This window comes from Panthera leo, chromosome B1 (genome assembly GCF_018350215.1).
Source record: "Panthera leo isolate Ple1 chromosome B1, P.leo_Ple1_pat1.1, whole genome shotgun sequence".
In the NCBI taxonomy this organism is placed as follows: Eukaryota; Metazoa; Chordata; class Mammalia; order Carnivora; family Felidae; genus Panthera; species Panthera leo.
The window spans coordinates 143,755,491-143,769,344 of record NC_056682.1 but is presented as its reverse complement, the minus strand read 5'-3'; the positions used below and the strand labels follow the sequence as shown (position 1 = coordinate 143,769,344).

General features: G+C 35.2%; 1 protein-coding gene across 4 annotated transcripts in view; it reads left to right on the top strand.

Moving 5' to 3' along the window:
• USO1 (USO1 vesicle transport factor) overlaps positions 1-13,854 on the top strand; it is a 97,044-nt gene that overhangs the window by 22,070 nt on the left and 61,120 nt on the right. For all 4 annotated transcript variants that reach the window (XM_042936180.1, XM_042936178.1, XM_042936177.1 and 1 more), the window contains exons 2-4: positions 2,880-2,966; positions 3,044-3,108; positions 12,310-12,386. In XM_042936180.1, coding sequence (XP_042792114.1) covers positions 2,880-2,966; positions 3,044-3,108; positions 12,310-12,386 — 229 coding nt within the window. The remainder of the gene's footprint in view (positions 1-2,879; positions 2,967-3,043; positions 3,109-12,309; positions 12,387-13,854) is intronic.

Below are 13,854 nucleotides of genomic sequence, written 5' to 3'. Positions count from 1 at the left end.
CACTATCCTGACTTCTGCTAACACAGATTAATGTTACTTGTTTTTTTTATTTTATAGAACTGATATCATAGAATATTTGGTACAATTTTAATCTTAGTGAGTCTGATAGGTAAAAATAACCTCATTGCTATTTTAGGTTGTATTTATCTTCATAACAACTGAGATTATCTTTGTGTATATCTCAAAGCTTTGTAAAAAAAAATTGACAACACTCAAATATTAGCATATTTAGAGCACAAAATAAAAGACTGAAAATAAAAACAAAGCAAACCCCCAAACTCTAGGATTATGATCATCTCACTCCAAAATTCCTAAAGCCGAGTTTCTCCTTCAGTATCAAGTAGCCTTCAAGTGTTCACATTCAACAAATAATTGAAGAGTTTCTAGACATGGAAGGTCATATTTTGACACAGGGCTTTCTATATACTAACCATAGAGGAGTCTGAGGCTGAAGCTTGAGTTCAAGCCCTGCATGGTACTAGAACTCAGTACTCCATGAGAGTTGGGAATCCGAGGTCTAGGACTGGTGCTAAGGTCTAGGGCTCGTAAAAAGCAGAAAATGCCTATAAATGATTTCAATTCCTAGTATCAGTTATAAATGACCTAGAAAAAATTAAAAGATGTACAAGACCCAAGTAAAGGAAATTATAGTCATACTTAGGAAAACTATTTTTGGACTATGAAATTCTTTAAGCTGAAAGAAAGTAGCAAGCTTCATGTTTTCAAGAGATAGTTATGTAGTTTTTCTAATGGTAAAAAACAAATTGTGGTAGAAAAAGTCAACCAGTTATTTAATAAAGAGAAAGTTGTATTATTTGTGTTTTGGAAAGTCAATGTAATTATTACAAAAGTAAATATAGTTTAAGGTAGAAATAATTCTTAAATGTGAGCAGTTAGAATGAATAAAATCAAAGAGTAAGGCTATGCTTGGTTATCATACTCTGTCCGCAGTATGAAGAAATGCAAATCAGCATAGTAAAGACTTTTAGAAATCCTGCAGTGCAGAAACCTATTTAATTTTGTATAACCTTGTGTTTCCTGCTGGTTCTGCGATCATAAGAAATCTATTAATATCTTCTGGGACACTAGAAGTCTGCAGAACATAATTTGGAAAACAGTGTATGTATTTAAACACCACTAATTCAGATACATAGGATACAAAAGTGTGAGTGATATGCCATAATATTTATAGGATCTTAGTAACAGTCATTAAAATAGTAACTGTTAGAACTTAACAGGAGCCAAGTATCATGGTTTTAAGAACTATTCTTTATCAGATATTTTCAAATATTTTCATTCAGTTGGTGGTTTATCTTTTCATTCTCTTGAGAGTGTCTTTTGAAGAACAGAAGTGATGAGGTCCAGTTTATTTAGTTTTTCTTTATGGATTGTGCTCTTAGTATGTATGAGAAGTTTTTGCCTTATTAAAGGCTACTAGGATTTTCTCTTATGCTCTCTTCTAGAAGTTTTATAGTTTTAAGTTTCCAATTGTTTTTAATGCAATTTTACATGCACAGTTTAGTACTTTTGCTTCAGTGGGCTCATAATTTACATGTAGTTTTACAACTTGCTTTTCTTTTTTCCCCACTGTTTATTAAATCATTGTATTTTCATATCAGTACAGTTAATTGTTTTGAGTAGCTGCATAATATTCTACCAAAGAATGTATAATTTATTTTCTTCTTTAAAAATTTTTTTTAATGTTATATTTATTTTTGAGACAGAGAGAGACAGAACATGAGCAGGGGAGGGGCAGAGAGAGAGGGAGACACAGAATCCGAAGCAGGCTGCAGGCTCTGAGCTGTCAGCACAGAGCCCGACGTGGGGCTCGAACTCATGAACCGCAAGATCATGACCTGAGTGGAAGTCAGATGCTCAACTGACTGAGCCACCCAGGCACCCCTAGTTTTTCTTCTCTTGAGGGACAGCTGTCTCCAGTTTTTTTCCCATTGTAAATTAAATGCCCAAAGGTTTTGTTTTATTTTATTTTTATTTTAGTTTAGTTTATTTTAGTTTATTTATTTTGAGAAGAGTCCACAAGCAGGGGAGGGGCAGAGAGAGAGGGAGAGAGAGAATCCCAAGCAGGCTCTGCAGTCTTAGTGATATCAAGAACCGTAAGATCATGACCCAAGCCGAAATCAAGAGTTGGATGCTTAACCAGCTGAACCACCCTGGCTACCCCTGGAAGGTTTATTTTAAAATGCAACTTGAACTGTAATACCTGCAAATTTATTAAAAATTTTAATAATAGAAATATTTCATCTCTATAGACTTTGAGGCACAGTTAAAACTTAAAATTTTAAGTTTTTATTTATTTATTTAAGTAATCTCTACACCCAACGTGGGGCTCAAACTCCTGACCCTGAGATGAACAGTTGCATTCTCTTCTGACTGAGCCAGCCAGGCACCCAAAAACTTAATATTTTTGGTATATAATTCCATCTTTTCTTCTTCAAATACTTAGTAGAAATATTAGGGTGAAGTTATAAACAATTATTATTTCAAAAACATTTTTAAATAAGTTCCCGTCTTCTACCATAACCCTGCTTTCCTCTTGGCTCAAACAGTTGTAAGCTGCATGTTTACAAAGTTCTGATTATACTAATGATTTCTCTTAATTCCTCAACTTATATGACTTATTTCATTTAACTTTTCTTTCACCACTTCTGTTTTTCAAGTCTCTGTGAGAAATCTGTCTGTAATGAGATTATAAAAGCACCTAATTTCTTTTTTTTTTTTTTTAAAGCACCTAATTTCCATGACATCCCATTTGTTGATTTTTGTTTTCGAAAGTAAATGGTGTAAATTTAGGGGGGAACTTCATGTTTCTTTTTTGCTTTTTTAAGTTCTGTTTATGCTATTTCATTTTTTCATGACAGATTCAAAAGCTTTGTGACAGAGTTGCTTCATCTACTTTGCTGGATGACCGAAGAAATGCTGTTCGTGCTCTCAAATCATTATCTAAGGTTTGTAATGCTTTATCACCTACTAATTTTATTAAGTTGGATATTAGTTATTTTAACAGCATTTTTCTTTTGTGCAGAAATACCGCTTGGAAGTAGGTATACAAGCTATGGAACATCTTATCCATGTTTTACAAACAGATCGGTAAGTCTGTTTTTAATGATTTTTCTCCCTAATTTTCTTGCAATTTTAATTCCTTTGTTTTAGAGTCACTATTTTAGAAATGAAATGATTAGCTTATTAAGGTTATTAAGTTTTTATTTTCAGTTGTTTCAATAAATACTAATTGGATACTAGGTGCAAACCACTGTGCTAACCATTAAGACAGATAGAATCTCAGGGGTTGATATCTTTCCATTATGTGAAAATGGAATGACATGACTTCTCATTAAAAGCTGAAGATTTGTGGTTTGAATTGGTCAGTTGGATGTTTTGATATTTAATTAGATATACTGTAATATACTGTTCTATAACATAAAATACATATTATGGTATATCACTTATCTAGATTTGTCTTTATGGAGAAAGAAACTGGACTAATAGAGTGAAGTGTTAAATCTGAGCATGTCCTAAGAGAAAGATCACTAGCCTATTTTTATCACTTCCAATTTCTCTTTAAGAGATTTTATTTGCATCTTTGGTTTTAATTAACAACTATGCATGAATAGCTTTCAAAAATATTATATCTAGTTAAATATATATTACCTTTAACTACTCAGTGTACATTTCTACCATATCAAGATCTCTCATCGGTGTCTCAAGTTCAGAATGTTCAAGAGTTAATTTATCTACTCCTAATTGTGGCCTTCCGCCATCTCCTTCAACTGCCTTTGACCCAGGTCAACCTAGGTGGTAATACTGTTCCAACAAGCAAGAAACTGTAGGATTCATGCTGAACTCATCCCTCTCCTTAACCCATTATGCTCCTGCAGACCAAAATCCATACATTTCTTTCTATTTCCTTTGTTGATTTTTAGTTCTAGCTCAGTATCAATCAACGAATCAATTTTCAGAGCCTCTGTGTGTGTGTGTATTTTTTTGTTTGTTTTTAATGTTTATTTATTTTGAGAGACAGAGATTGGGAGAGAGAGAATCTCAAGTAGGCTCCGCACTGTGAGCACAGAGCCTGACGTGGGGCTCAGTCTCACAAACTGGGAGGTCATGACCTGAGCCAAAATCAAGAGTCCGGATGCTCAACTGACTAAGCCACCCAGGCACCCTTGTATTAGTTATCTTTATTATTATTATTACTTTTGCTGTATAACAAATTACCTCAAAACTTAGTGGCTCAAAATAATAAGTATTTATTATCTCACACTTTCTGTGGATGAGAAATTCAGAAGTGTCTTAGCTAAGTGGTTCTGGCTCAGGGTCTCTCATGAGGTTGCAACCAAGATGTCAGCCAGGATGGTAGTCATCTGAAGGCTTGATTGGGAAGATGTGATTCCAAAATGGCTCACTTACTTTGCTGATGGCAGGAGGCTTCACTACCTCACCATGTTGCTCTCTCTATAGGACTGCTTGAGCATTTTTATGGTATGGTAACTGGCTTCTCCCAGAACAAGCACTTTTAGAGAGAAAGCAAAGAGAAAGCTAAAATGCCTTTTGGGACCTAGTCTCAGAAGTTGCATACCATCAATTCTACCGCTCTCTGTTTGTTAGAAGCAAGTTAATAAATACAGCATACACTTAAGAGGAGGAAGATTAGGTTCCATCTTTTGAAGGGATCTGTACCAAGGAATTTTTGGACATAGTTTTAAACAACTACTACCTCCAGACTGTATTCTTTGCCTCTGATCTTTTTGTCCCTCCATTCAGTCTGTGCATTATAAGAATTACCTATCTGATGTATAAATCTTTTTTCACTTCATGCATTTCACCAGCTCAGTGCAATGTGAAGTCTAAGTTCTTTCTTCTTTTTAATATTTATTTTTGAGAGAGAGAGAGAGACAGAGAGAGCGAGTGCAAGTGCAAGCATGAGTTGGGGAGGTGCAGAGAGAGGGAGGACAGAGGATCCGAAACGAGCTCTGCACTGACAGAATTCAAAATCATGAACCGTGGGATCATGACCTGAGTCGAAGTCAGACACTTAACTGAGCCACCCAGGCGCCCCTAATCTAAGTTCTTAAACAAGCAAAGCATATAAACTTTTTGAAGGTTTTGGTATTGCCTGTCTAACCTCATAGCCTCTTATTTCAGTTATATTTTAGCAATGCCTAGCTGCTTATTCATACCAGTTAGATTCTTTCCTCCTGTCAGATGGTACAACCCACATTGGCTATCTTTTCAAAACCAACTAATTCTAATGCATTTGAATAAATACACTGGATATGTCAGGACTATCTGGCCTTTGTTTTTTTGTTTGTTTTAAGTTTTATTCTGAGAGAGACAGAGACAGCACAAGCGGGATAGGGGCAGAAAGAGGGGAAAGAGAATCCCAAGCAGGCTCCATGTTGCCAGCACAAAGCCCAATGTGGGGCATTAACTCATGAAACTGTGAGATCATGACCTGAGCTGAAACCAAGAGTTGGATGCTTAACCAACCGAGCCACCCAGGCACCCCAGGACTGTTTTTTTGTTTGTTTGTTCTTAAGTAGGCTCCACGTCCAGTGTGGAACCCAGTGTGGGACCCAGTGTGGGGCTTGAACTCAACACCCTGAGATCAAGACCTGAGCTGGAATTAAGAGTCGGACACTTAACCGACTGAGCCACCCAGGTGTTCCTGGACTGTTCTATTAACAGCATAGTGAGTAACTATAGTAGACAGAATAATAGACGCCCCTAAGGATGTTCACATCCTAATTACCACCACCTCTGGATGTTACCTTATACGGCCAAAGGGACTTTGCAGATGTGATTAAATTAAGGACTTTGAGATGGGGAGATTATCCTAGGTTATCCTGGTGGGCCCAGTGTAATCCCAACGTTTCTTAAAAGTGGAACAGGAACGCAAAAGAGAAGGTCAGAATGAGGTGATAGGATAAGATCTTGATGTGTGGTTGCTGGCTTCAAAGGTAGAGGAACTGGGCCTCTAGAACTTCAAAAGGCACGGAAACAGATTTTCCCTTAGAGCCTATAGAAGGGAAGGCAGCCCTGCTGAGACCTTGATTTTGGCCCATTGAGACCCATTTCAGACTTCTGAACAGTAAGGTGATATATTTGTATTGCTTAAGTTTGTGGTAACTTGTTATAGCGTTAGTGGAAAACTATAAATAAAGTAATCTAAAGTTAGTTACCTGCTTTAAATAATATTCCAAGTTAGAGAAAATGGAGCCTAGATCAAAAAAACTTTAGTGTGATGACTACGCATACATACAATCTGTAATTTTTCTTTTATATTATTCCATGTGTCTTTATTCCATGTGCACATTTTCTCATTGAGTCTTACAAAGTTAGTAATGAATGACTAACATCTCAGTATGGAAAATAGAATGTTACCTCTTATGTAAAGTGGCTTTTATTGTCATTTTAAGCACACAGCAGAAAATAAATGTGTAGATATTAGAAATTCTTGATATAAAGGTTAAGAAGTTGAGTTTTTAAAACATTTACTGCACATTTACTATGTGCCAGGTACCATGCTTAGAAGAAGGGTGTACCATTAGCCTGTGAATGTATGAACTCATAATTGTATCATGTTAGAGACTGCTTGTTTTATTCTGCCTTTTAGACAGAAACAAAGCTAAATTTCTATGAGCCTTCTTGTGTTTCACTCCCTTTCTTGTGTCAAAATAAATTCCCTTTCCATTTGCCTCTGATACCCGTCAATTGCCTTCTGTTTCCAAAGTGTTTTGGGTTATTATTTTTTTTAAACGTTTATTTATTATTGAGAAACAGAGAGAGACAGAGCATGAACATGGAAGGGCCAGAGAGAAGGGGAGACACAGAATCCAAAGCAGGCCCCAGGCTCCGAGCCGTCAGCACAGAGCCCGACACGGGGCTCGAACTCACAAACTGCGAGATCATGACCTGAGTGGAAGTTGGATGCTCAACCGACTGAGCCACCCAGGCGCCCCTTGGGTTATTTTTTTTAACTTCATGGAAAGAAAAGGCCATCTCTTTCCACATCTCATCTTCATTACTGTTGTTTTTTGTGGGGTTTGTTCATTTGTTTGTTTTTTTAAGTAAACTCTACACCCAACTTGGGGCTTGAACTCACAACCCTTGAGATCAAATGAGTCATGCATGCTCTATGGACTGAAGCAGCCATGCATCCCTCTTCATTACTATTTTATGCTTCTTCTCCTGGCCTTTCCAACTAACACTCTGAAAATTCTTCCCCTGAATCCTCTTCATCCTTGGCTGCATCACAGAGAGCTCTGTTCCCTTTCTTGATGTGGCTTGAAACTCTGCATCTGTCTGTGGTTCTGCTTCTCTTAACAACCATATTGAGGAGAGACTGCTCATTCTCCAAAGTCCTACACTCAGAGCCTGAAAGTTTTCTAATTTCTCACTGTTTCCAAACCATGATGCCTAGATAGTAATTTTAAAAATTGAGATACAATTTTTTTTACCATAAAGTTCACCTTTTTGAAGTATACATTTCAGTGGGTTTAGTATATTCACAGAGTTGTGTGACCATCACCACTGTCTAAATCCATAACATTTTCTTTTTTTTTTTTTTTGGTAAAGATTTTACTTTTAAGTAATCACTACACCCAACATGAAGCTCAAACTCACAACCCGAGATAAGAATTGCACGTTCCACTGACTCAGCCATCCAGGCACCTCAAAATCCAGAACATTTTCATCACATCAGAAGAAATCCTGTATCCATTAGCCATCATTCCCCATACCCTCCTCCTCCCAGTGCCTGGCCACTAATCTTTCTGTGTCTATAGATTTGACTGTTTGGGACATTTCATATAAATGGAATCATACAATATGTTACTTTCGTGTCTGACTTCTTTCACTTAGCATATTTCAAGGATCATTCATGTTGTAACATATATTAGTATTTTATTCCCTTTTTACAGCTGCATACTAGTCCATTGTAGGGATATATCTCATTTTGTTTACCCAATTTGTCAGTTGATGGATGTTTGGGCTATTTTCATTTATTAGCTGTTATGAATAATGCTGCTGTGAATTTTTATTTGCTAGATTTTGTGTGAACATGTGTTTTATACATAAGCATGCAAATGTCAGGGCATGTGGTTAACTCTGAGGAATTGCCAAACTCTTCTATATTTCCACCAGCAGTACATGAAGGTTTAGTTGTTCCTTGCCAACAAATTTGTTGTTGTCCTTTTTTTTTTTTTCCCTTCTTAACAGCCATTCTTGTGAGTGCAACTTAGTATCTCATTTTGGTTTTGATTTGCATTTCCTTAATGACTAATTATTTTGAACATCTTTTCATGTGCTTATTGACCATTTAAATGCTTTTTTTTGGAGAAATGTGTATTCAAATCTTTGCCTGTTTTTAATTGAGTTACTTGTCTTTTTATTGTTGGATTGTATATATATTCTGGTTATAAGTCCCTTATCAGATACTTGATTTGGATATACTTTCTCACATTCTTTGGGTTGTCTTTTTACTCTTTTTTTAAAATTTTTTTTTTTATTTTTTAATGTTTATTTTTGAGAGAGAGAGTGACAGAGACAGAGTACGAGAAGGGGAGGGGCAGAGAGAGAGGGAGACACAATCTGAAGCAGGCTCCAGGCTCTGAGCTGTCAGCTCAGCCCAGCGTGGGCCTCGAACCCACAAACTGTGAGATCATGACCTGAGCTGAAGTCAGACGCTTAACTGACTGAGCCACCCAGGTACCCCTTTACTTTCTTGATAGTGTCCTTTGAAGCACAGAAGTTTTTAATTTTGACAAAGTCCAATTTATCTGTTTTGTCTTTCCTTGCTTATGCTTTTGGTGTCATATCTAAGTAACCATTGCCTAATCCAAAGTTTTGAGGATTTATACCTATGATTCTTCTAAGGGTTTTATAACTTTAGCTCTTACATTTAGGTCTTTGATCCCTTTTGAGCTGATTTTTGTATATCATATGAAGTAGGGGTCCAACTTCATTCTTTTGCATGTGAATACTTACCTGTCTTAGCACAAATTGTTGAAGAAATTGTTCTTTTCCCATTGAATGCTCTTTTCATTCTTGCCAAAAATCAGTTAAAATGAATGTTAGGCTTTACTTCTAGACTCTTTATTCTGTTGATCTATATGTCTATCTTTTTTTTTAAATTTTTTTTTCATGTTTATTTATTTTTGAGACAGAGAGAGACAGAGCATGAACAGGGGAGGGGCAGAGAGGGAGACACAGAATCTGAAACAGGCTCCAGGCTCCGAGCCGTCAGCACAGAGCTCGACGCAGGGCTCGAACTCACGGACCGTGAGATCATGACCTGAGCCGAAGTCGGACGCTTAACCGACCAAGCCACCCAGGCGCCCCGTCTATATGTCTATCTTTTATGCCAGCGCCACAGTCTTATTTACTGCCATTTGTGATATGTATTAAAATCAGGAAATAAGAGTTCTTCCACTTTGCTCTTCTTTTTGAAGATAGGTTTAGATATATTCTGGATCCTGTACATTCCCATACAGATTTTATGATCAGCTTGTCCATTTCTGCAAAGATGGCAGCTAGCATTTTTATAGTGATTGTGTGAATCTATAAATCAAGTTGGGATATATTACCATCTTAATAATATTCCTTTTCTATCCATTAACACAGAATGTCTTTTCAAGTATTTGGGTCTTGGGTAATTTCTTTCAATAATGTGTTATAGTTTCCAGTGTACAATTCTTGTACAATTTTAGTAAAATGTATTCCAAAGTATTTTAATCTTCTTTTTGTTACTTGAATTGAATTGTTTTCTTAATTTCTAATTATGTTTACTCATTGTTCATTGCTGGTATATAGAAATGCCATTTCTATAAATTGATTTTTTTATATTGAGCTTGTATTCTTCAATTTTGCTGAATTTATTAGTTCTGATACTTTTTTTTAAAATTTACATCCAAGTTAGTTAACATATAGTGTAATAATGATTTCAGGAATAGAATTTAGTGATTCATCCCCTACGTATAACATCCAGTGCTTATCCCAGCAAGTGTCCTCCTTAATGCTCCTTACCCATTTAGTCCATCCCCCCACCCATCACCCCTCCAGCAACCCTCACTCGGTTTGTTCTCTGTATTTAAGAATCTCATGGTTTGTCTGCCTCCCTGTTTTTATATTATTTTTGCTTACCTTTCCCTGTGTTCATCTGTTTTGTATCTTAAAATCCACATATGAGTGAAGTCATATGACACTTATCTTTCTCTGATTGACTTATTTGGCTTAGTATTATACACTGTAGTTGCATCCACGTTGTTGCAAATGGTCAAGATTTCATTCTTTTTGATTGCCGAGTAAAATTCATTGTGTATGTATATACTGCATCTTCTTTATCCAGTCATAGTTCTGATACTTTTTAGTGGATTCCTTAAGATTGTATACAAGATCATGTCATCCTTGAATATGTGTAGTTTTACTTCTTCCTTTCCAAATCTGTATACCTTTCATTTCCTTTTCTTGCTCAATTGCTCTAGCTAGAACTTCCATTTCAGTGTTGGATAGAGGTGGCTAGAGGGAACATCATGATCTTGTTCCTGATCTTAGGTTGAAAGCATTCAGTTTTATACCATTACATATGATGATCTGGGAGTTTCATAGATTCTCTTTTATTATCTTGAGGAAATTTCTTTCTGTTCTCAGTTCCTTAATACTCTCTTAAAAGATGCTCCTCAAGATTTCTCAAAAGCAAAATGGTGAATAATAATTTTTTTATAAATAATAATTTTTAAAACTTCATTTGAAATTTACATCCTCTGGTTGTGATCCCCTTTGTCCCTCATCTTAGCTTTCACTTATCATTCGTAATTACTTCTTCATATTTATTGAATCTTTGTGACCTGTATTTCACTCTTGCTTTCCACACTAAATGCCATCATCGTCCATCATGTTTTCAAAATTTGTCTATCAACAACTATAATCTTATACTCCCTGATTTTATAAATAGTATTATGTTTACCATAAGACTTTTGTTTTGTTTTGTGTGCTTGTTTTTAGGTAATAAAGTATAGAGCAGTGAAACAAACTCTAGTAGTACAACTAAGGATCACACTGTTAAATATATATATCATGAAACATATATATAAACATAAACACATACCCATAAAATTACCTGGTTTGTATTAATTTTTCTAGTTTTAAAGTGTAATTTTGTAAAACAAATTTACTTGTAAGCTGTTTTAAAAAAAATACATATAGACACACACAGGAATGTGTATGTATCTTTTGCTAAATGGGATCATTCAGTACATTAATTTTATATTTAATTTTTTTTCTACTGACATTATATCAAAGGTGTTTTTTTTTTAATTTTTTTTTATGTTTAATTATTTTAAGAGAGAGAGAGTATGTATGCATGCATGCAAGTTGGGGAAGGCCAGAGAGAGGAGAGTGAATCCCAAGCTGGCTCTAAGCTGTCACCATGGAGCCCAAGGTGGGGCTCAAATTCACCCACTGTGAGATCATGACCTGAGCAGAAATCAAGAGTCAGACGCTTAACCGACTGAACCATGCAGGCACCCCTATCAAGGGTGTTTTAATTGCCATGTCATTAAACATTCTTTAAAAATACTTTTTTTGGGGCATCTGGGTGGCTCAGTCGGTTGAGCGTCTGACTTCAGCTCAGGTCATGATCTCGTGGTCCGTGAGTTCGAGCCCCGCATAGGGCTCTGTGCTGACAGCTCAGAACCTGGAGCCTGTTTCGGATTCTGTGTCTCCCTCTCTCTCTGACCCTTCCCCGTTCATGTTCTGTCTCTCTCTGTCTCAAAAATAAATAAATATTAAACAAATAAATTAAAAAAAAAATAAAAATACTTTTTTTGCTTTAAAAATACTTTTATTGCTGCTGTATGTGTCTATTTTTTATTATTATACATTTAGGTTGCTTCTATCTTCCACTATTACAAATAAACCTTTATACATTCTTTATGCTTGCACTCTGATATTTTCTTAGGGTAGCTTTTTTAATTTTACTTTTTTGTTATTTATTTATTTTGAGAGAGAGCGAGTATGATGGCGGTAGGGACAGAGAGAGAGGGAGAGAGAGAGAACCCCAAGCAGTCCACACCACCCAGGGCTGACACAGGGCTCAGCCTCATGATTGTCAGATCATGACCTGAGCTGAAACCAAGAGTAGGATGCTTAACCAACTGAGCCACCCAGGCACCCCTCTTAGGGTAGTTTTAGATTAATGTTTTACACAGTCTTGCTAAATAACTGTCTAAAAATGATCATTAACAGTTTATACTCTAGCAGTGTATAAGTGTAATAATTTCTTTTTTCCAGTTCGGATTCTGAAATAATAGGTTATGCTTTGGACACACTGTATAATATAATATCTAATGATGAAGAAGAAGAAGTAGGTAAGTTTCTTTTATTGTGTTTTCTCTACGTAAAATAACATATGCTATATATCCTGGAGTTGTGCCAATTTTTCTGGTTTTGAAGGTGAATTTATAAATTTATTTATAAGGGTTTGTTTTCTTTTTTAACTAATAAAGGAAAGACATAAGCTTAGTCCCAGAAAAGTGTCTTTAAAATGATTACTTTGTATGTTATTTGGAGATGAAATTAGATTCTTCTTTTTTATAAATTTTGCCCTCCTTTTGTATTTGTTTTAGTTAAGTAGTATGAATATTAGCAGTTTCTGGATTAAACATCATTTTTGGCTATTGAAAAAAGCTATTTCATTTATATGTTATTATCTGGTGAGCAATATGAAATTACGGAGTTTTTCCTTTTAACATGGGACTTTTGTTAATTTATAAGGAGCAACATCTTACTGAATTTAGAATTTCCTTTATATTGTCTGTCTGGTGTGAAATGATACGAATCAGTTCAAAATTCACACACTTTTTTGGTACATCTTTCCTTTTTCTTTTGTTTCAAATTACTTGCATATTTAAAATAAGGTAGTCTGTCATTTTACTTCATTTTATTGTCAGTATGCGAAATACTTAAAGAGAAGTCCATACACATTTTGTTCTGTGTATTGTAAAAAATGTGCATTGAGTAACATGTGACTGTGCTGTTGAATGCATTCTTCACATCAGATTACCTGTTGCAGGAGGACAGTCGGTGTTTCATTATTCTAGACAGCCAGAAGGGTGGACATATTTGTGCATTTTAGAAGTCTAATTTAGATTAAAATTATAGGATCTCTTGAAATTCTGTAGACAAATGATAAAGAAATGTAGATAATTATAAGTTTGTACATATTTTATTATGATAATAACAGAGTGGAAATATAGATATTAACTTCACAGAATACCAGTACTAGAAACATTTGAGATTGGGTTGTGTTGAATGGTCACAATTTCTGGACTTAAATACTCTTTTTCTTAAATTTTTATTTCTCTGTGATATCTAGCTTAAAACTTCACTTTGTTAATTTGTCAGGGGTGAAAAAATCTTTAGAAAACATGATTTGGTACCCATGGAATAAGAGGCTGTCAGTCACAGGACAACACTTAAATACAATACACATAAGAACACACTTTGAAGAAAAAGATACTTATTTTCCTATTTATTTCTCAGATGAGAAAATTAGGTACAATACACTTGTTAGAACACATTATGATAAAAGACATTTTCTTTTTTTGTTCTCTTAGTTTCAGATTAGAAATTTAGCTCTTTTTGTAGTTTACAGCAGATAATTTTTCTGTTTTAAAAAATCATGTACAGCAATATTTTTAGTTAGGTAGTTTTTCTTTCTTATAAATTTATAATATAATCATGTTTAAAGTCAGTTTTTGTCTATGTGTGTTTGGGCTCATTTTTAATTCAGCATCCAAAAATGATTCTTTGAATAAAACAACATAAACAGTTCTT